Below are 24,335 nucleotides of genomic sequence, written 5' to 3' on the forward strand. Positions count from 1 at the left end.
CGGTGTACAGGGGGAGGGGATCCGGCCGTGAGTGCGAGCCATCTCTGCGTGAGTGCTATTCACGACAGTACAAGTACTCCACAGCGACTCTAGGGGTCGCTGTTTGACAAAAACAGAATTCCTACTTAGTGCTGCTTTAACTCCATTGGCTCCTCAAATTGCCAGTCAAACCTCAACTCCACATGCCTTTATCGTGAACGAACTGCCGCACGCAGTTTGGACGGTCTCTTCTTGTTTGTGGTGCAAGAGTAAATAATAAAGAACTGTTTGGTTGAACAAGTACAGCATTTTCTTTACTCAAGAAACAATATAAAATTTACTAATAATGTTTTATGTATTTGACGAACGGAGAAGAATGCCTTAGTCTAGCATTTGTCATCGAGTCTTAGCCAATACTGTCTTAAAGGGGTCATATAATGCCATTTTTGTACAAGCTAGTATGATTCTTTAGGGTCTAAATTAAAAGTTTGTAATATACTTTAATTAAAAATTCTCATTAGTATGGTAAGAAAACACTTATTTTACTTGGTCAAAAACAGCTCTGTTTTCAGCACGCCGTTTCAGTGCATATGACTTTAAATGATAATGAGCTTTGCTCACCCCGCCTCTCTGTTCTGTGCGTACACGTTTGTAACACAATAACACAATAACCATAACGCGTTGTTCAGTATAAACGTGGGATTATGAATTATATTGAGAACATCATACATAGAAAACATGCCGTAATGTACCCTAAGTGTAAACCTTAGACGCATTCATTGTGAAGCGTGCAGCTAGCGATTTGCAAAGATTAATATTAATATAAAGGTTAATAAAACGTTACACTCACTTCAGTTGTTTTAGAGGTTCAGCAGGAACACGAATAGCTGGTACCGATCCTTTTTTCATGAGCAACTTCGTAGCAAAACCAGCTTTATACTGACCCTCGTTTATAAAGCAGTCTGGTGAGAAATGATTCACGCAAACATGAGAGCATTGACATTGCTCGTGGGGAATATTCCCTTCGAAAACAAACTCAGCCACTGCGTCTTCAGCGGTTCGGATTTAGGAACATTAAAATGACTGCTGTGTTCGTTATTGCACCCAAGAACAGAATACCACAATCGCTTAGACGCCATTCTGCTCATAGACAGTGCTCCAGCATATCAACAATGACCACGCCGGTCCGCACAGACTATGATTGACAGCTGGCTCACAAGCGAGGGCGGGTCTGTGTTGAAACGATGCTGTCAATCAACACTCGTGGGAGGGGCTTCCGAGCGTGTGACGTCACAAAATCGAACGGCTCAATTTGAGGCAGGGGAAAACATATAAGGAGATTAAAACAAAAACACTGGATGGATTTTTATCATTTTATGATGGTTGTGTACAGGCACTGCCAACACACATTTCAGTACAATCAACTTGTAAAAGTGCATGTACCATTATATGACCCCTTTAAATAGCCTGTGTGAGGCACTTTGTTTTTAGGAACTTAAGATTTGGGTGAAATTACAGGAATACAGAAAAAAAACTGGATGATCGCATATCAGCTATGCGATCATCCAGTTTTTTTCTGTATTCCTGTAATTATGGCATAGCTAACAGTAAACTTATAACCTGGAAGTTGATGAACATAATGCGATGCACTTGCTGCCTCAGATCCGGCCGATCTAACGACGGACAAAACAAGCAGGTCCGAAATTCGCTTAACTACATTTGAGCATGATTTTGATAATATGACATATGTTAATAATATAATGACACAGGTAAGTGTCTGATTATAAAGCCACGATATCAGCTTTGACAACGCAGTGTTTAAATCCAGTGTTTTTTTCCATTTCTTGAAAAGTAGCGTTTTTGGAGATACAAGGTTTCTGCCCGTCAGCGATAAAATATAGCCTGATAAATTCTACAGGTCATAAGGAGGGTTAAAAAAAGGTTATGATAAACTAAATTACTGTTTTTGGTACAAAACACCTTTACTAACATAGTGGATAAAATATAGGGATGCATAATCGATAAAAGCCAATATAAAAATTCTATTTCTATTAGGGTTCAAAATAAGACTAAAAACTAATTGTTTTTAATGCCACAAGTCACAACATTATATTGTACAGTGTGAAAATGGATATTAATTTTGATATTCGCTAAAGATTACATTTAACGGTGCTATTAGTGTTTTTAAAGATTAAGTTTGAGTGAGCGCTATAGCTGATGGTGAAGGTGATCTAAAATTTATAAATACATGTGCAATTAAATACCATATGTTAATAACAATATACTAATTAGGATAACTAATAATATACACAAAAAGAAGCCCCACTACATTATAGTGGGCTGTGGTAAACTTCAAAGTAGGCGCTGTCACATATGCTCTCCATCTTCACCAGTCCAGTCATCCAGTCAAAAACTAGATTTCCCAGCATCCCTCCTGTCCCTCACCTCTACTCGCTTGGCAATCACCTGCCCCTCATCAGGACCTGAATAAAAGCACACACCTCACAGTCATTCTTTGTCTGGTCTCCAATACGGCTTTCACTACTTAGCAGTGAAATCTCCTTGTGATACTGTAGTGAACTCCTGTAAGCTAATGTTTGGAACATTACACTTACCTGTCTACTGACCCTACTCCGCCAAGAGGTGTGTGCTCTCTCGACTCTTCACGCTCCAGTCACCACCAGTCCCCCCGTTACCCTGGTAAAAAGGAAAGAGAACCTGTTAGTCAGTATTCATCTGCTCATTATACTGTCTGCTTCATTACTCGCCTGCTTAACTGTGCATATCATCTCTGTCAATGAATACCTGTTTGGGTCGAACTAACTCTCTCTGTCTCTGAATCTGGTATTCCCTGACTGCAGCAGAATGACTATATATATACACACAGTGGTTGGCCAATGAAACGAACACCTGGTTTTAGACTATAATTTATTAGTATGGTGTAGGGTCTCCTTTTTTGCAGCCAATACAGCATCAATTCATCTTGGGAATGACAGATACAAGTCCTTCGCAGTGGCTAGAGGGATTTTGAGCCATTCCTCTTCCAGAACAGTGGCCAGGTCACAATGTGAAACGTTTTCTGACTCGCTCCTTTAAAACACCCCAAAGTGGCTCAATAATATTCAGATCTGGTGACTGTGCAGGCCATGGGAGATGTTTAATTTCACTTTCATGTTCAACAAACCATTCTGTCACATGTTTTGCTATGTGTATTAGTGCATTATCATGCTGGTAGGCCTACATGGCACCACCTTCAGGGTACAATGTTTGAACTATTAGGTTCACATCCTCCAGAATGGTTCAGTAGTCCAAGTGATGCGCCCATCAAGCACAGTAGAGAATACTTTAGGGGTGCGTTTCCTGTACAACGAAATAACTCACTGCTTCACTACCACAGTACAATGCATCATTGAAGAAATCATCCAGCTACTCACGACTGTTTGCCGGAACCATATACTGTCGCAAAGTGGTCCTTCAACCACCTTGGTTAATGATGTCATGTACGTGCTGGAGTAATAACTACTTTTAATGAATCTGTTTGAGATCGAATTAATGCTAGATGTTTTGCGATAAATTACTGACATGGCATCTGAGGACTATTTCTCATTTTTCTCAGTTAGGCTATTTTGCTTTATTTCCAGATTCAATCATAGACTCATTCTTGCTTATTAGAGCACTTTCACACGTGCGCACGCTTAAAATCTCTTGACGAGCTATAACTGTCTTTTGTATGTATTCTAAATAAAAGATACTTATTTTGCTCAAGATAATTTATTGAGTCCACATGTCATGCAAACAAAGAACTATGATTCTAACCACAGCTCGAGAGGTGTCGTTCCAACCACACAACTTTGCGATGCTGTTTGCGAATGTTCATTGGAACTGGTTTCTGGAAACGCCGACTCGTTGAACTATGCTGATAACGACGGAACTTGCTATCGTAGTTGGCTAACGAAGCTTTTGGGAAACGCACCGCAGAATGGTTCAGTAGTCCTTGGAAATGATGCGCTCATCAAGCACAGAATGTTGTGAAATTGCAGCCCAAACCATCACTGATGATCCTTCCCATGCTTCACTCTGGGCAGCAACAGTCCGGGCCGGACTGTTGCTGCCCAGAGTGAAGCATGGGAAGGATCATCAGTGATGGTTTGGGCTGCAGGGGCGGATCTAGGAAAATATTTATGGGGTGGCAAGAGGGGGGCAGGAATTTTTGAGGGGTGGCAACATGGCAGACGTATATATACTGAATTTAATCACAGTTAACACAGTTTGATGAGAAATCGTATGTGTAACACACTACAAAAGGGCATTATTTGTATCTGTTTTGTGTGTGTGGGGGGGGGGGGGGGGGGGGGGGGGTTGGGGGTTGAACTATACTAAAAGTTGAACTATACTCAGTTGAACTATACTCCACAGTGATGAATCCTAAAACAAGCTATAAGCTGCATACCGGTTTTTCCCATGTAAATCTGTGGTGAGTGCAGAGTGCACCTCTGTCCCTCTAGGGGGGTTCGGGGGCATGCTCCCCCGTAAGAAAATTTTGTGCTTTTTAATGTTAAATTCATCAATCTGGTGCACTTTGAGAGTTCAAAATAAAGAGCTCCAACCCATATTCAGTGTGCAAATTGAACAAAAAAAAAACTCAAAACTCTTTTTAGTTGTGATATAGTGTCTGTCTACATTACACTACTATATAATAATAGTTATAATATTAAATAAAATACCCTGTGAACATTCACACGTTTGCTTTATCATAGGCTAAAATTTATCTCCATAAATATTAAATAATATTTTCTTAATTCTGCGCATGTATTTTTACTGGTAACACTTTAGAATACGGTTCCTTCGTTAATGAATAACTACACAGGAACAAATGAGTAACACAATATTAACAATCTAGTAACTACTATTAACTAACAAGAAATTCTGATTAACGAATTAGTAAGTAATAGCGCACAGATGAAAGTGGTAGTTCACTATTAACTAATTGATAACTACAATTTTTTAATGCTTCCCAGATAACTACTGAAAAAGATTAATAATTCACGCAAAACTAATCAATAACTGATGCAGGACAAATGACTAGCACTACATTAACATTAATAACTGCTACTGTAAACAAATACACAAGGTTTATCAATATGTAATAGCATAGCAGACTTATGATTTGGGAAATAATTAGCCTATGCTCTCTCCTAGAGAACTATTTATCAACTGAATCATTTTAAAGAAATGGCTTTTTAAATGCAGTTGTCGGGACCTTAATTGTCCTCTAGTGATTCAATGCCAGTCCAGAGGAATAGTCACGGTGACGGCTGGAACATATTGAGTTATCAGCCATCCAAATATCATATACAGTGATTTTATTATTTAACCTACCTCGCAAAAAAATATGTTTTTATTTATGTCTCCTAGCTCATATACGTGTGTGCAAATATCTTGTGAAGGATTAGAAGATTCTACACTTTAGGATTGGCTTTTCATGTAAGAATCATGATAACTAACTAGTAATGACTCAAGTGTTACTACATAGTTCTAAAGGAATGACTAATTATTTGGATCCGTATTCTAAAATGAAGATCATGGTAACTAACCAGTAATGACTCAAGTGTTACTACATACTTCTATGGTAATTACTATCTAAAACTTCACCAAAAACCTCAAAGCTTAAAAGAATTAGTAATTCCTTGTAGAAGTATGTAGTAACACTTGAGTAATTACTAGTTAGTTACCATGATCTTCACTTTAGAATACGGATCCAAATAATTAGTCATTCCTTTAGAAGTATGTAGTAACACTTGAGTCATTACTAGTTAGTTAGCATGATTCTTACAATACTTCTCTGGGAAGCATTAAAAAAAGTAGTTATTGATTAGTTAATAGTGAACTACCACTTTCATCTTTGCGCTATTACTTACTAATTTGTTAATCAGAATTTCTTTTTAGTTAATAGTAGTTACTAGATTGTTAATATTGTGTTACTCATTTGTTCCTGTGTAGTTATTAATTAACGAAGGAACCGTATTCTAAAGTGTTACCTTTTTACTTACTTACATCAATTGCTCGATCAATATTATTATCACATATTTTACTTTATATTTTTAACTGTACACAAACAACTTAATATAGCTAAGTTTGTGTATATTTTACACGTAGTAAAATACTGTAGGCTACTGCTTATAAACACCAGACAGATAATGATATATGAAACAGATGTTCTTTACTCATCTCACTTGCACAAAATAAATGCAGTAATATAAAGCATAGAAACGCACAGGTGAAATACACTGAAAATGATATATGCATTTAAAAATTTGGTCGGGTTGAAAACTTATCTCTCTGGTAATGGAACTCGGTCGCTGTTGTCTCTTGCTCTCGCTGTCTCCCGCTCTCGCGGTCAGATCACCGGAAGTATTTGCCCACACAATAAAGTACGAACGTCAACGGTCGTCATATTATGCACGGAGCGAATTCACTGCAGTCGGACATTGGAGATTCGCGTTCGTAAATTGTCAAATTGGCCATAACTTTTAATTCGTTGCCGCCAACTGGGGTGGCAGCAGGGGTGGCAAGGCTTTATTTTAGGGTGGCATTTGCCACCCTATGCCACCCCGGTAGATCCGCCCCTGAGTCCGGGTGTTAAAGGATTAGTTCACCTCGAAATGAAAATTTCCTGATAAATTACTCACCCCAAATGCCATCCAAGATGTTCATATTTTTCTTTCTTCAGTGGAAAAGAAATTAAGTTTTTTGAGGAAAACATTTCAGGATTTTTCTCCACACAATTGACTTCAATGGTAACCAAATTGTTCCAAACAGTTTCAAAGGGCTCTGCACGATCCAGCTGAGGAATTGGGTCTTATCTAGCGAAACGAAACGATCGGTCATTTTCTAAAAAAATTAATAGTGCTAAGATAAAATCACTTCTATTATTATTGATCCTTTATGTCGAACAGCGGGGTCTTCGAGTCAAAATGCTTGAAAACCACTGCTCCAGATGTACAGTAGGCTTGTGTTTACCTGACATGTCTTGGTTAGTGGATGAGTTGACTGGGAAACTAAATCCCGGTTTCACAGACAAGGCTTAAGGCTAGTCCCAGACTAAAATGCATGTTTGATTTGTTTTAACAGAAAGTGACTTGTACTGACAAATCTTAAAATATATAAATTAACTGAAAGTAATATAAGATAACTGTCACCAGTAATGTTTTTTTTTTTCTAAAGGCACATTTAAAAAAGCTACTTAAATGTCCTAATTGAATCCTGGCTTAATCTAAGCCCTGTCTGTGAAACCAGGCCTAAATGTTCTACCTTCTCAAAGGAGTGTGAAGTTAGTTGACAGGAAGGACAGCCATGAGACCGTCCTGTCTCCGTGGCTCATGATGTCTAAACGGCCCAGTGAGACAGAACCTGTGCATGTGTGTTTCCTGATGCAGCTGTGCGTTACTAAAATCATCAACACACCAGTGACTCTGACACCCACACACTCTAGAAACCCCTATTAGTTTGTCTGGGGAAAAGAGCAAGAGTGACAAGAACAAAGACAGCAAAAATGCATCTGTGGTCACAAATAAGAGAGAAGCATCTGGGAGAGCTAAAAGTCATTAACACACTTTTTTCTGTACAATTAAACACAAAAGCGGGTTTCTCTGGGATTAATGGAGGTTGATGGGCTGTAATGTTGTGCCAAGGGATGTGAGGGATGTTTTAGATGACTGTTATTGCCAACTACTGTATTTCATATGTCTGGCTTTACAGTGTTAAGCATAAAGTGTACCTCAAGTTACTAGAAATGAGACGGAAAACAAATCCTAGGACGAAGGCTCATAAGAGTGGGATTTTTTTTCTCAGGGTGGTTAATTGAAAAAAAAAAAAGAAAAAGAAAAAGTAACACAATAAGATGAAAGCACCTTCCACATATAGTTAAAAACAATTATATATCACTGAGTATGTTGTGGTGCAAAGTACAAATGAATATACATTCTAAAATGAGTTCTCAATGCAACTTTATTTTTTTGTTTTCAAAGAACTGAATAAACAACATTCATGGTAAGACATTCCTATTTGTGTACAATTGGACTAGTTACTGTTGTTTAAAAATCAAAATAATAAAAAAATATTTAAAAGAAAATCATAATGAAGTAGTTTAAAGGCTTTTTTGGCTGTTTATAATATTAAAATTACATTATTAAAACAACAAAACCACACCATCTGTTTAAAAAAGTACAGAAGCGACTTCTTGAAAGTCTCCCTGAGAACATTTATTAATATGCAAAAATTAAAGTAAAAAGAAACAGTGTTGCAGCCCCTTTCATTTGAAAAAGTATATTCAATAAGAAAAAAATAAAATACTGGATGTACTTGATTTTTTATCCATTTGATCATGTAAAATCTTTATATGGCACGGAGGAGGAAAAGAAAACTGAATGGTTCACAATAAGACGAGGAACAAGAAAGTAAATAAAATTGATGTGAAATATATGGACTCTATGGGTACGTTTACACGACAACGATGTACTAAAAAATTTTCCTTTGTGTTGTTTTTGCGTACAGACAACAATGTTGTCAAAATGATCCCTGTTCACAAGGATCTGCAAAAATGACTAAAAACGCTGTATTATGCTGCCAGGCCAGTAGTTGGCGATATTACTTTCTAAACTAAAGAAACACTAGGCGCCTATAGACTGAACGTGTAATACGCATGCGCATGACGCCACCGTTTCCACATTCACATTTTAATAGTTAACACGGAGACGATAAATAATATCATTTTCAAAAACTTGAACTTTGAAATCCGTTTTCAAAAGCGCTGTTGACTTGTAAATGAACAGTCTAAACGCATAAAAAGTTTTCAGTTTTTAGTTAAAAATTGTGTCGTGTAAATGGCCTCTAAGTCTGCATAAACTCTGATCTTTGGATTGTTAGATGAAATAAATGGAGGGGTTCACTACACTGTTTGCTTCCTTATACCAGTGTTACTGGTGAATCTTCACTCTCTAGAGTCACTGGGTTCATGGGAAGGCAGCAGCGCTGTGTTCATTGTTGAAACAATAGTTGTACTGTAAAAAAAAACAGAAAAAAAGAATTATGACTGGCAATTCAACAGCAAAAAACCCCAAAAAACAATGTCGACATACAATGCTACTAACAATGATAATATTTGTGTGTGTTGCATTGTATTGGTTTTTCCCTCTTCTAGAGTGAATGCAGCATAAACGTCACCATAATTTCATCTAATAGCAACACTTTTTTTTAGTTTTTTTTTACCCCTCTTACAGATCAAATTTGTCTTTACCCAGTAAATGCTGCTGAATGGCGCCCCCTTGTGTACGTGACCAAAAACAGCCATTGAATCATGAAGGCAAACTAACACACCTGTACTAAACAGCTTTCCACAAAACACCATATCTCATGACTTCTCACTCATTTAAGCCTTTTCCTTCCCTCATAAATAAATGTATTACATCTAAAGGCCCTGACATTATGTCCAAATACAGTGCAAATACATATTTAAGACTAGGCACAACTCAAATAAAGACATATCATAAAGGATTATGTTATGCACAGAGAAATCATGTGTCAGTTCACTCAATTAAAAATAAAGAATTTACACAATCACTTACCCCTGCTTTTATCTTCAGTTACATTTTGAATACATAATTATTATAAATTAATAAATATAGCCTATTATATAATTACTGTATAGCCTGTTGTGTAAATAATTATATCATGTTATATAAAAAAACCATAGTTTATAGTGACTAAAATAGGAGGATTGGGAATTACATTATATAAAAGTACATTAGTAATCACATCTAAAGTAATCAAATCTAAAATAAATAAATAAAATAAAATAAAGACAATGAATTGAATGCTTTTACGTAAAAAAAGAAAGCTAAATAAATATGATTTTGAGCTTCATAAAATGCCCTTGTAAGATGTTATGCAGAATCGCAGCACTAGGTGATGCTGGAGGATCACACAACAACATGGTTCTTCCTTTCAGAAATCTCTCTTTCTCTCCCTTTCATCTACCTCAAGGAAAACTGCAAGTTCCACCAACATGTCACATGTCACACGGCGCTTAGTTATAATAAAAAGTCACACACAACACCTGAGTAATAAATAAGCAAGTACGTGTGTGTATGTGCGCGCATGTATAAATGATGGATGGATAGGAATGGGCTGTTATCACAGAGTGCATGTATCACTGCCTGCCATTTTTACACAGGCCCGTGACAGGACAGTGACATGCGGAACATGGGCGGCAGCCTCCGAGATGAGCAGATCTTCATTTCCTGTTCCTGCTCAGAGCAGGTGAAAATATGTGACATGTTGTCTTCATTAATTCCCCCTTCATTTGAATTTCTCCCCGCCTGGGTGTCCTATCAGTCTCTTTCTCCCTCACATGACCATATGTACAGTCACACACACACTCACACGTCCGTTATAGCATGTTATAGGTCTGGTTTAAAGCCATGCATTAGATCACATATTGTGCATGTTTATATTAAATGTTTTATCGTATATTCTAGGTAGCTGAAAACACGCGTGCGCGCACACACACACACACACACATCCTGAATCATTAGCCTCCCTTCAATAACATTTTTCAGCTGTGCAAACTACATAAAGACGTCAGCTCAAATCACTAACTAATTAACACTTAAAAAGACACAAATTAGATATGCGTGGCTAAAAGCAATTATAATCTCTACGAGTTTTGCAAATCATTTGGGAAATGAAAAGAATGCGTAATTGCTGGAACCAACATCTTCAAAAAAAAAAAAAAAAAAAAAAAAATGGCTCAAGTGATGCTTGTTAGGGAGCGGTCTTATCGACGGACCCGATTGTGATTACGACGCTTTTCCGCAATTACATGTGCATATGTTTAATGTCACAAAATGCCTCTTTTTAATGAATGTGTTTTTAATAGAATTAGCAATCAGTCAATTACGATGTGCATCAAGGCCCCGAGCAGAGAAGTTATCATCCAGAGACTAATGAAGGAATACGTGCAGATTCCTACTGGAAATATGCATTCAGCTCCTGGTCTATAAATGCAACTGATTTATATTATACGCTCACTTAAAACTTTTGCAACACTTTACATGACAGAATCCATGTTATGCTCATTACTTATTTCAAAAAAGAATTACTGCATTAATGACAATTACAATATGTGATAAAAAAATAGCACTACAAAATAATTACATTACCATATATATATTTTTTAGTAATAGATCAGTACTGGCACAGAACTATAACGTAAAAAATACAAATACCAAAAATAAAACTTTTTTTGTCACTTCATTGCAGCTGCCTATTCTATAACCAATTATTAACATAATTATCTTTATTTTTGGAGCTCAATTACACCACATACTGAAGAGGAAATAAATAGAAAGATTTCGTATGATGTATCACACACACACACACAAATAACCATGTGACTTTTGGTGCTCACTTACACCACATCAACAGGAAATCAATAGGAAAATTACCTAAATATTTTCATTTAAATATGTAATAATAATTACTGATAATATTTATAATCTATAATTTTTTAAGCTGACTTACACCACATACCAAAGAAGAAATCAATAGGAGAATTACCTAAAATATAATATTATACACAAATACATACACACAAATGTATAGTATTTTATTATATATATAAATATATAGTATAAAATATATACATTTGTGTGTGTGTGTGTGTGTGTATATATATATATATATATATATATATATATATGGTATAAAATATATAAATTTGTGTGTGTGTGTACAGTGTGTATATATATATATATATATATATATATATATATTGCATGCATTTAAGCATGAGCATAAAATGTTATATAACTGTGTAAGAACAATAATAATAATATATTTCCGATTTTTCAATTTTATTTAAATTTTATTTTTATTTTTTTATGTCACAGGGTCATACACAAGCAATATACGACCAACAGTGACTGATTCAGAGCAAGAGCATCCCGGCTTGCAGTTTTGACAGGGTGGCAGGGAAACTGCGTTCCAGGTCGAAGATGCGGCTGAAGAACAATAGCTATGGATGCTCTCACACTGATTCTAATTATCAGGGCAGTCGCCGTCAGCCCTCGCTTCTCCATTAATCTTGTGCTGTCGCGCACCTCACTAAACCCAGTGCTGTTACACTATCTCTGCTTTACTTCATCTGCTGTAATTAATGAATCCCCCCTCCTCGTGTGGGTCTGCTGCTTCTAATCACAGCCTGCTTCGCCATGGAGAGTGTTGATGGGGAGGGGGGGGGTCAATGCGATAGTAAATATGTATAACTAAACAAAGAGAAACTGCCATTTAAAACAAAATCCTGTTGTTTTCACATAATTTATTCTAGATATTCTGTAATGACTTGTAATGAAATGAAAGCCATTATCAGTCTCGCATATCACCAAGTTCATTTTCTTTGAACTGTCTATAAAGTGGCTTGCACTACTGCCTCCTTGCACTACATTCTTATTGCATTATTGCTGTAACTATAATCATTAATATTACAATTTTTTTTTTACAATAATAATCATACTTATTTGTCACTTCATTGCAGCTGCCTATACGCTCTCAAAATTATCATGCGATGTTTGGAGCTCGCTTACTCCACGTCAACAGGAAATAATACTTATAATTTATCATTTTTTAAGCTGACTTACACCACATACCTAAAATGTAATAATAATAATAAAATAAATATCCATGTACAGTCAAAAATCTTGTCTGCTTAGTATGTTGGACGCTGATAATTGCAACAATGACTGAGAGCACATACAGAAAAGCGTTACAACACAAATGTAATACAATATAAAACAATATGCGCATGTGTATAATACAGTATGAGCACCGCAGTCTACCTGAGCATATTTGAACTTACTTCCTCCTCAATCTCTTGTGGTGATTTGATGGCAATGCTCAAGAAATGGACTGGCTCTATCTGAAAAAATAAATAAATAAAATAACATATGAGGAAACATTATGGTGGCGCTCATGGTTAAGTAAGCATGATTAAGATCTTTAATCCTCTCGCTCTCATTCTCTCTCTGACAATAAGAGCAGAGCTCTTGTGACAGGGGCCAAATGGCCCTCCGTGAGCCAGCTCTGTCTGTCTGCGTGTATTCAACAGCTGCAGATCCGTTTCAGGGTTGGGCAGCATCTGGGTGGGATGGGGGGTCTAGCAAAAGTTTGGTTGCGTAAGTAGCATAGCGACAGATTTGTTTGAGCATCGGGACCAGCCCAACATCGCAAGACTGGCTCAACCAATGAAGCTCAACCTATCTGTCTCTGTCCAACCAATGAAAGTCTGGGAAAGGGTTTTTGGAAATTTGTTAAAAAAATGATGATTATTATTTTCCTTTTAAAAAACTTACTTCATCTCTGGTTGTGGAGGTAGATTTTTTGGAGATCATAAAGGGTATATCATCCATAGCTGGAAAGAGATAAGTGATAATGAAGTGGTTATTACTGAAAAACCAAACCTGGACTGGACAACTGCAACTTATTGCATCAAAAACAAAAATTAACTAGACATCCCTGCAGAATCTAAAGAGATAAGTGATAATGAAGTGGTTATTACTGAAAAACCAAACCTGGACTGGACAACTGCAACTTATTGCATCAAAAACAAAAATTAACTAGACATCCCTGCAGAACCCCCCCCCCCCAGCTAAAACCAGCCTAAGCTGACCAGATAAGACCAGCCGTACCAAACCAGCCTGCTAAACCAGATATGACCTGGCTGGAATACCAGCTAAGACCAGCCAAACAGCTTATTATTTTAATAATTATTTTATCAGAGAAGAAAAAGATTGTAGAGACATGAAAGAGAGACATGAAACTAGTACAGTGCAGGGAATTGTTTGCCAGGGACAATGGTCATATACACACTTTACCCAGACAACAACATAGTGTCGGCCCAGATCCGGCCCACATCTGGGCCGACACCATGTTGCTCTCTGGGTAACTCCACTATGGACAAATTAGAGAGTACTGTAATAAAATTCAAAATAACAATAATAAAAATAAAACCAAACAAGTAATATTCCAAACAAACACCAGCAATATTCTGTACTGTTTTCTATGTTCTGAAAAATGCATTTGACTTAATCTAATGGCCGCAAATAGCAGAAGACGGAAAGTTCCCGAATCCCTTCGGAAACTCGCTCAGACAAAGCGAGATGAAAGCCTTTTTTTATCCTCCACTGTATTTGAGTGCCCCCCCCCCCCCCCCCTCACACACACACACACACTCGCTCTCCTCCCTCTTTCCCTGTTAATTACTCTTGATTATTCCTGATCCTGTCTTGTCAGGGAGACGTTCGACTCCAAAAACAAAGCCCCACTCGCACACGTCGAAAGAAAAAGGGGAAAGAGAGAGACAAAACATTCGCCGGATATCAATTTGCATGAAAATGAGCCAGAGTGTTCGGCTCTCGGAGAGAAAGCGAGAGCGGGAAAGAAAGAGAGAGGTGGATTGAAAGAGGACTTGCCAAGAGTGCGGTGGTATAATTAGCATTCTACCAAACAAACGAGCTTCAACAGAGCTATAATTAAGCAGGCCTGTAATTAAGTGTATGCCCTTTATCATAATGATCATGGTTAAAGCGCCTTTGATGGCTGCCAGTGGGTTATTAACGGCGTAACCCTGCGCCACACGGCGCCCACGCAAGAATCAGGGTGTCACGACTGTCAGGCTAAAGAGCGCCCCTTTGTTTATCAAATACATTAGAGCCCAAATTAACACAGGGTGACACGAGCGCACAATAGCTCCCATTGACTGAACTGAAGAAAATGTCCATCCCCTCAAAAAAAAATAATCGGAAAGTGCCTGAGTTTGCTCATGGAAAACATATTGAGTATGGCAACTAACAGCAGCGCTATATATTTACAACAGCACAAGGGATCTGCTGGCATGGAAGGAGGAAACCAGAGGAAATCTTCTCATAAGTTACCTGGAGGTCGACAGTGTAACATTTACTGCTAAAGGCTGGAAGAATATCTTAAACTGTCATACGGTTTCATTACTTTGGCAAAAGCTGAATGCTTCTTTGTCCCCAACTCTTCCAAAATGTGTCCATTATTCTTAATGAATATCTGAACACACATAGGATACCTTGGGGAAAAGGTGAACAAGTTATAAATGATGACAACGTCCCCCAATCATGAGCTCAGTCCACCCTGGCAAAGGTTGGCACTGCATAATTCAAGTACTATTTGTATTTGGGGTAATGATGTGATGCTTTTTTTGTATGCATTTATTCGAAAATAAAATAAAACGCAGTTCATACATACAATTACTTAAACACACCTCTTCTATGATGGGCATGTTTCATAATAAAATGAAATAGTTTTTTTTCATAATATATTATTGTTTTATTAAAAAAAGGGGGGTTACTTATATCAGTTGGATCAGTAAGGATAAGTAGTTTGGCATTATTTATTACAATTACAAAATAACAAAACAACTACTCTACTTATTGAAATATCATAAGTCATGTGATTAACCAAAAAATAAAAAACATTAGGACCTATGTATATATATATATACACTGCCAACCATACGTCTCACCCTAAGAAACCGAACACCTTTAAAGATAAAGGAGGGCCGGACTCATTATGACTAAAATCAAGAGAATGATATACAAGGTTAAACTACTTTACCACAGCCATCAACGACCTACTCAAATAGCCCCTTCGAGCTTCCCTTATGGATATATTTTTAACATCGTTTTGGATACTACCTTTACGGCCATTAGACAGGCCTCTGGGAATGTATCACTCAGCTCTAGAATGGACTATTGAACAACAAAGCGCTTCAAGAGGTCATTTTACCAGCAGGGCTCGGGTAATTGAAAGGAGGATGATAACGACTTGTTTCGGTCCATAAAAACAAGTGAATAAACATGTGCTAAAGCATCACTGAACAACAGCGTGGGGGGAGAGAGCAAGGCTGGCGGGGAATGCATTTGAATCAACATATAGTTGCTAGGAAGGCTTTGATGAAACGAGAATGCGTCGGATGGATGAAGGTGGGACTTGAAGGCCGGAGCATTACCTTTTATTGTTCAAGCATTGCGTTTTCAATCAGATCCCACTTAGTATTCTCCCGCCATTCATACTGGGTGTCCCACACTAATACACACATATATGCACACGCTTTTTGCACACGCTCATGGTCTGACGGTAAGATTTGGGGGGCGATTGTGAGGATAGAAAAATGGATGTGAGTTTGGGGTCATGTTGGGGAGGAGTGTTAAGGTAATGTTTGTCCAGACTGCTGCTGCCTGGACGGAAGTCGTAAAGGTAACGTATGGTGCCTGGCAGATTCTACTCAAATAGGTTAGACCACAGGCAGTCTGATATGTACTCTCCTCTGGAAGAGCATAACTGAGAAGCAGCTTGAAATGTCTGTAGGTACTAAAGCCCCAAAACGCCAGTGTTCAGGATATATACACCTATAAATGCGAAGTGTCGGGCGAGATCACATTATGGAACTTTGGGTCTTTTGTGGTCCAAGTAGTTGTAAAGCATTTAAAACAATTCACTTGCCCATCTAGCCACTTCATTTAATTTCCAGTAGGTACAACAGCAAACCCATGACCTTGGATTTTCCCCATTACAAGCACAAAGCTCTACTAGCTGTGACCAAAACACCTTGTGCAGGTCGAAAAGAGCTCATTGATCTTCACAAGGTTGATGGACACAGATGTGCAGTTCAATGTTGCATGATATCTGTTTATTCAAAACAAATACTACAATAGGGATTTTCAGTCTGCCAATACTTGATATGCGATTAGACCTGGTACACAGGTACCATCATTTCATTAATTGCTGATTAGAGTGGTGCGTTCAGCACTTGGATCGGTTAGAGTGAGTGAATGATGAGGGAGTGCTGAAGTGAGTATGAGTGTGGCTATGAGGATCATTGCCTTATTAATAGCAGTGTCAGGTGTTGTGAAAAATTCCGGCATTGTCATCCCCACAGCCCCCGAACCCTGACGGATGGTTGCTGCAGGCAGAGAAGACTTCCCTTACATGCTGCTATGAGCTCTAATCCTTCACACTTCCATTGTTGGATGCACTCTCACACAGGACTTCCGCCAGCCACACTCGCCACACTGACTCGCACACACATCAGATTTATACGTAGGCTAATGCTAAAAGACTGACAGATGGAGGACTCGGTCAGCCAGTACAGCACAGTTCATGAAACAAAAAAATAATTTCTTCCCCAGAGGATGAGGGTGGGGTGGTGGGGGTTCACAAAATGGTCGATGCAGTGCGAGGATGTCGCAAGGTGCGCCCCAGTGTATAAGAAGGGTTCCTGAGAACACATCATCAGCTTCTTTGTCTTCAGGAAGCCGCTTGTTTGAGTGCTGTGTGAAGATAGCAGTGTGTGAAGAAAGGATAGAAGGTAAGCAGAATAATGGCAAGAAGACAACACAAGCGCTGTGTTCCTGTGCCCCCGTTTGCAGTGAACGGCTCTAGCTCCACGTTTGCTGAGGCAGCTCGCAGGCTACGACCAAGGGACTCTCAGACGGAACTAGTAGAGGAATGTGAGGGAGTTCCCCTCTCCTCTCCTGCTGGCTCCATTGACTTTGAGCCAGAAGCGAAAGCCCTCTCAGCGGTTTCTTCCGTGGAAAGTGAGGACTCATTGCTTGTCTGTGATTCTGATATTGAATTGAATTTATTAAAGGATAGCCTCTTGAGAAGCATCATCTCATTTTCAAGAGGGTCCTATATAATAGATGTGGTGTCAGTAGAAATGGATATATTTAAAAGATCTGTTTCTTGCTCAACACAGCAAACTGCTGAATACGATGAGCTGGTAAAACTTATGACTCGTGCTACAGCCAGACTGAGTTTAAACTGGTCCGGCTCGAAGTGCGAGACAGCGGAAGGTCATTTAGGTCGAAGGTATCGTTTTGGTCGATTGGATCACAAGTAGACAAGGGAGACACATTCCTGTTTACACCTAGTGTTTTAATACGTCTCTTTTGTCCACTTTCAGACAGTTCTGTCATGATTTCTTTGAAGGGAGGGTCGATGGGCGGGTAAATGTATGGGTTTTTTCAGATCTTTCGATCTAATGGACAAAATAAACCCGCACAGTTTCCATATGAACGTGCCAGGAGACAACGGAAAAACATACGGAAAGCATCAGCTTTCAATTCTGCTCTGATAGCCGCAAGACCACACCGAACACTGTAAGTGCGTGTTGGAAATCAGGAATGGTGAGAGAACATTGTGCTTGGTTCAAACTAAACTTGGGTCTCCAGCCAACAAAGTTTAAATCCTGTCTGGCTAGCAAGCTTCCTATAATGTTTACAAATTAAGTCAGTAAGTAACACATTCAACCACATGAGCATCTACATTGAAAGCAATCCGGTCTAATGCGTTTTCAACTACCTCTGAAAGTTGAAAGGGGACAAGCTCAAAATGTTTCAGACCCCGTTTACCCCTGTATTTAGTATTGCCCACTTGTGATCTGATCAACCAAAATGCATCTCAATACCAGGTGTAAACAGGGTCTTAGATGAACGATATCTCCGGACCCCTTCTCCCAGACCTGTGGAGACATCCATACTCTGTCTGCATGGTCCATTCTGCTTCGAGTTATTTGAATCTAGAGGGGATGAGCGAGCAGGGTAATCGGTAGATGCCTTGGGTGGAAAGAAATTGAGAGAATTACCTTTCTCCGGGGACAAAGAAGCAATAGGAGAAAGACATACACATATTGGGGCGCTATTGGTAGGATGAAGAAAGTGGAGGATGGTTAAGCAGGGCTAAGGCCCAAGCTCTCTGCCCATTATTTTTCCTACATTCAGGCAATATAAGTAATTAATGCTCTTTCCATACAACTATTCAGTCCTTCCCCTAACCTTACCTTTTCACCCCATAACACGCATTTAATCTCCTCACACCCACAGCTCACACTGACAACATCCAGCCAAACCACAGGAGAGCAACAGCCGACTGCAGTCTGACTCACTGCAGCAGCAGGTCATGCATAAAGGACAATAGTGCAAGTGGATGTGAAAACTGGAGAAGTTGATAGGAAGGGAGGGATACCCAGTGGGTGTGAACTGCAGATTAGGCACAGAGATACACGGGATAACTAGAAGGACCAGGGCTAAGATGGGACGCTTTAACCCTATGGATATCCCAACAGCTCTCTCATCAAACAGACAGTCTACCAGCAGCAAACCTTCTTGCTTTTAAAGAAAAAATGTGCTTGCCGGCTAAAGACATCTTAGAGACATATTGTCGTTTATTTTGTCGCCTGGGTTTGCCATCTGTGCCGTTCCAATAGAGGCTGCTGCCTGGTGAAGCCAGAGCCTGGGCGAGGAGGTCTGCCCGAGCCCCTCCAAAGCCCAGCCTGGTCATTAGTCAAATTGCCTAATGAGAGAGAATACAAATGGCCCCCTGCCCTGACAGGAGGAGTTTTGGAAGTGTCAGCGCTCCTGACCCGTGCTATGAGAACAGATGATGGCTCGCTGCTATTTTCAGCACCTTTTAATGACTCTGTCGTGGCCCATGCCATTCCTCCTCTTTTTGTCTGATTTTCTTCATTTATTCATTTTCCATCTTAACTTTGTCTCATTGTGCATCGTACTCATGCATGATTGAAGTGAGAAGAATCAATATTTTGCTTTAGAGCAACATGGTACCTGAACTTGCAGAACAGAAAACCCAAATGAAATGTAAGACAGAGATCTTATAAACAAGTACAACCACATGAGCTATTCTTTTGTTGTAACTTAAGACTGTGTGAGACTTGTATACGAGCTATTCAGAGAAATACGGCAACATTTTAATGGACTAGTTTGGACAAAAACTAAAAATCTGTCATTATATACTCGCCCTCATGTCGTTCCAAAACCATTTGAGTTTCATTCAAACTTTGTATAAACATACTGGTTGCTTTTTTCCATGCCATTACAACAAAAAGGGCCAAAGGCTTCACATAGGAGACTATAATCCTATATATGTCTTTTAATAGCTTTGTGCGAGAAACTGAAAAATCTTCCACACCATTGGGCTGTTAACAGATGCAAATAAATCACTGAGTCACTGAGTTAAACTTAAAGGAGTAGTTCACTTTAAAAAAAACTTTTGCTGATAATTTACTCACCCCCATGTCATCCAAGATGTCCATGTCTTTCTTTCTACAGTCGAAAAGAAATTAAGGTTTTTGATGAAAACATTCCAGGATTTTTCTCCATATAATGCACTTTACTGGGCACCAAACGGTTCAAGGTCCAAAAGACAGTTTCAGTGCAAACTGCAAACTGTTCAAAGGGCTTTAAACGATTCCAGACGATGAATAAGGGTCTTATCAAGCGAAACGATCGCTCATTTAAAAAATAAATAACAAAGTTTAAGTTTTATAAGCTCAAATGCCCGCCTTGCTCTGTTCTGTGTGACTCTCCTGTTCGAACTCGTTCATCAAAATGAACGAATCTTTTTTCGAGTCAATTCGTTCATTTCGTTCGTTAAATGAATCAAATGACTCGAAAAAAGATTCGTTCATTTTGATGAACGAGTTCGAACAAGAGAGTCACACAGAACAGAGCAAGGCGGGCATTTGAGCTTATAAAAGTTAAACTTTGTTATTTATTTTTTAAATGAGCGATCGTTTCGCTTGATAAGACCCTTATTCATCGTCTGGAATCGTTTAAAGCCCTTTGAACAGTTTGCAGTTTGCACTGAAACTGTCTTTTGGACCTTGGACAGTTTGGTGCCCAGTAAAGTGCATTATATGGAGAAAAATCCTGGAATGTTTTCATCAAAAACCTTAATTTCTTTTCGACTGAAGAAAGAAAGACATGGACATCTTGGATGACATGGGGGTGAGTAAATTATCAGCAAAAGTTTTTTCAAAAGTGAACTACTCCTTTAACAATGATTTTGATTAAAAAGAAAAGAGTCGCCAGGAGATTCTTAAAAATTCACCTTTTGTAATGGATGGAAAGTTCTATAGGTTTGAAACGACATGAGGTAGAGTAAATTGTTGGGTTTAAATGTTTGGGTGATGAAGTGCACAAAAAGTGAAAGAGCGAGAGGGAGAGATTAGAGAGATAAGGGGGCGGGGGGAGATTTATTAAGTTTATTTAGAAGAGAATTGTTATTTTTCCATCTGGGTGACAAGTGGTCCTTGAAATCTGGTAGAGGGTTGGGTGCCAGCAGGCATCACCCACTGGGCACTGATCTATCCGTCTTCCAGAGTGAAAGAAGAGCCAAATGCTCCAACTGAATCCTGGCAATAAGCACATAGTTCAGAAATACTGTAACGTAATGCAATCCCAGTACCTATCACCTGTTCCATTCCATAAGAGAGGTCGAGAAACATTAGCTTTAGATAAAAATAATCTCTAATAATGTTTTTTATTCCTCCATGTAATGATAAAGAATGCACATTTACATAGAGAGAAATACTAAATACTAAAGGATGCTTTCACAGGATGCTTACAAGGTATTGGTGTCCAGTTCATATGGTTTCTAAGCAACTCTGTCCATTTGAAAAGGTGGTCTTGAGTATGGTTCAAGTGGACAGTACTGTTCACAGTTGGTATGAACACTATCTATCCTAATTTACAGAAGTGAGCCACTAATGAGGTATAATTTGCGTCGTTCCACCTGGAAACACACAGAATTATGCGTTTGGTCACACTTTAGATTAGGGTCCAATTCTCACTATTAACTAACTATTCACTAAGACTTTTGCCTCAATAAACCTCAATAAATTACTGCTTATTAATAGTTAGTAAGGTAGTCGTTATGTTTGGGTGTTGTGTAGGATTAAGGAATGTAGAATATGGTCATGCAGAATAAGGCATTAATATGTGATTTCTAAGTACTAATAAACAGCCAATATCCTAGTAATATATGCATGCTAATAAGCAACTAGTTAATAGTGAGAATTAACCCTAAACTAAAGTGTTACCATACATTTTTCTCAGCTTTTATCTCAGAAAAAAATTGTCTTCGAAGAGCAAGTATTAAAAATGAATACAATAACTGAGTAAATGAAAATGAAGCAATATAAAATAAAAGCAATATTAAAAAAACACAAAATAAAAACAAAACAAAACACAAAAAATAACATAAAAAACAATCAAATAAAATACACATAAAAACAATATAAAACAAATGACAATAAACTAAATAACACACAAAAAGTAAAGACAGTGAAATAAAAGAAACAAAATTAAATTAAAAACAGACACAATAAAAAATGCAATAGAATAAAACTCAAAACATAAAATAGACAGTAAAATAAAAATGCAAAATATAATAATAATAAACATTTTATATATAAATGCGGGTAGGAATTGAACTGATTTGGACCAAGTGATCTATGCATTAGTCTATTATACTAGAGAGATTAGTACTAGCTCTGGCATGTGAGAGGTCTAGAGGTGCTGTAATTCTAGCATAGTGATCTGAAGTTGTTTTGAGACTCTGAGCAAATGAGCTCGGCCTCTCCAGAGCATGCATGAGGGGCAGAGCTGGCAATGGACCCGCCGCTAAATTGCGTGTGCCGGATGGGCCGCAGCAGAAGGCACAATTACATCAAATCCCCTCTTAATTAGCGGTTCTGTGGGTATGCTAACTCACCATGCTGAAGCAGGAGGTAGGGCGTTCTTGGAAAGGGATGTTGAACCATAAAAGAAAGAGAAGCAAATTAAGGCAAGAAAGTGGTGTGAGGGTCACGCATTAGGGTCAGTGCCCGTATTTGTGGGCTACAGTCAGTGTGAGAGCTATTTTGAGCTGAGCTAGCATCCCATACCTCTACTTAAGTTGCACTGGCACTCTACAGTAGACAATCACTGGCATGGAGCCCCAATAGATCCCCTCAGAGCTGGGGAGTGTTATTAAGTTTTCCATGTTGGCGGCTGCAGGGCGATGTAAAGTGGCACCTCGGCCTGGTGAGTAATGATGTGTGCCAGGACTCAGGCAGGAGGGATGACAGCATGAGAGGCCTCGTTGGCAGCCACTGGTGCAGCCATAGGACCATTCATCATCTCTTTAAACCAATCTACCAATGCCGCACCGCCATTCCTCATTAATTATGCTAAGCATCGTAGCATTACGTTCGGCGTGACATGAGGCTCAGTAGACACTGTAGCTTAGATGTGTCATTGAGAGATGAGAGTATGTGCATAAGGTTTGACAGCTGCAGTTTGGCCTAACAAACGGCGCAAGCTACGACACTGAGCCCTGAATGAAGTAACTGTGTAGCCAATCAGGGATATGAAGCAATAGCCTGATTGACTTCAGATGGCTAGATGTTTAGGAACTATACATAAGTGCATGGGGCATAGAACACTGAGAAAACAAAAAACAACAACAAAAACAAAACAAAAACACCAAAAGCAAAGCAAAACAAAACAAAACAAAACAAAACAAAACAAAACAAAACAAAACAGGAAATTATAGAGACCCCTTGGAAAGCCTCATGACTGTCAAGGTCAAGTCTGTTAATTTTATTTTATTTTTTTATTGTAAAATGTCATGTGGTATGACCCCCCCCAAAATGAATTATAAATTTATAATCTAGAATAATAGAAAATTAAATAAATAAATAAATGCATACATACATATATAGGCCTACATACAACCCATAGCTATGACATCGAACAATAAAGAATGATCATAAATTTTGACAACACATAAAATAGCATGCTGACTACAATAAGCATTTATTTTTGAGAGCATGGGTGTGGGAATTTGGCCAGTGTTTTAGAGAATAAACTCTTCATACAGCTGTAGATGAGTCTCTTAATATATTTAGAGACAACGCAGGCAGCACACTTTCAAAACAGCCTTTGGGGGGCCCACTTCCCCCTTATCAGAAATGGCTCCATTCCCCGGAATCTCATTGAGAGTTTAAATCGCACTATGTATTAGGGGCTCGTTAATAACCAACTTAACGAGTCCACAGACCCATTAAAAGATCTTTAAGAGCATATTTGATCATAAATCTCCTTAACCTATATTTAATGGCTGGATTTCGAGGGAAATATTTTTATCAAGTTCTAATTAGATGTGCGATAACAAAGACTGCTGAACATGAGGGCAATGGGAAGGCTAGACAGGCCCATCTATTGAGGGCGGCCATGTTTGATAGGCTGGAGACTAATGAAGGAACAGATCTTATTCTGGGCTGGGAGATGGACGGATGAGGAATGATACCCCGGACTGTGATTAGGCCCACAGGCACGTGGTTCTCATTAGTCTTACGATTGACTTAAATCTCCAAGAAACTTACAGACACATTTAGAAAATAATAGAAGAGCGCATTTACATTTGTAGCA

At 38.5% G+C, this 24,335-nt stretch overlaps 1 protein-coding gene across 3 annotated transcripts in view; it reads right to left on the bottom strand.

Moving 5' to 3' along the window:
- Nucleotides 1–2,365: 2,365 nt before the first annotated feature.
- Nucleotides 2,366–24,335, bottom strand: part of mvb12bb (multivesicular body subunit 12Bb) — a 145,958-nt gene continuing 123,988 nt past the window's right edge. For 2 of the 3 annotated variants that reach the window (XM_056237465.1, XM_056237467.1), the window contains exons 8-10: nt 13,386–13,444; nt 12,893–12,952; nt 8,884–9,038 (exon numbers count right to left, since the gene is read on the bottom strand). In XM_056237465.1, the coding sequence (XP_056093440.1) occupies nt 8,991–9,038; nt 12,893–12,952; nt 13,386–13,444 (167 nt within the window). In that variant the 3' untranslated portion in view covers nt 8,884–8,990. Of the gene's footprint in view, nt 2,677–8,883; nt 9,039–12,892; nt 12,953–13,385; nt 13,445–24,335 lie in introns of those variants that run through there. The other variant, XM_056237466.1, reaches the window with a different exon arrangement.

Source organism: Rhinichthys klamathensis, unplaced genomic scaffold (genome assembly GCF_029890125.1).
Source record: "Rhinichthys klamathensis goyatoka isolate OS25496 unplaced genomic scaffold, OSU_Roscu_1.1 h1tg000487l_1, whole genome shotgun sequence".
NCBI lineage: Eukaryota > Metazoa > Chordata > Actinopteri > Cypriniformes > Leuciscidae > Rhinichthys > Rhinichthys klamathensis.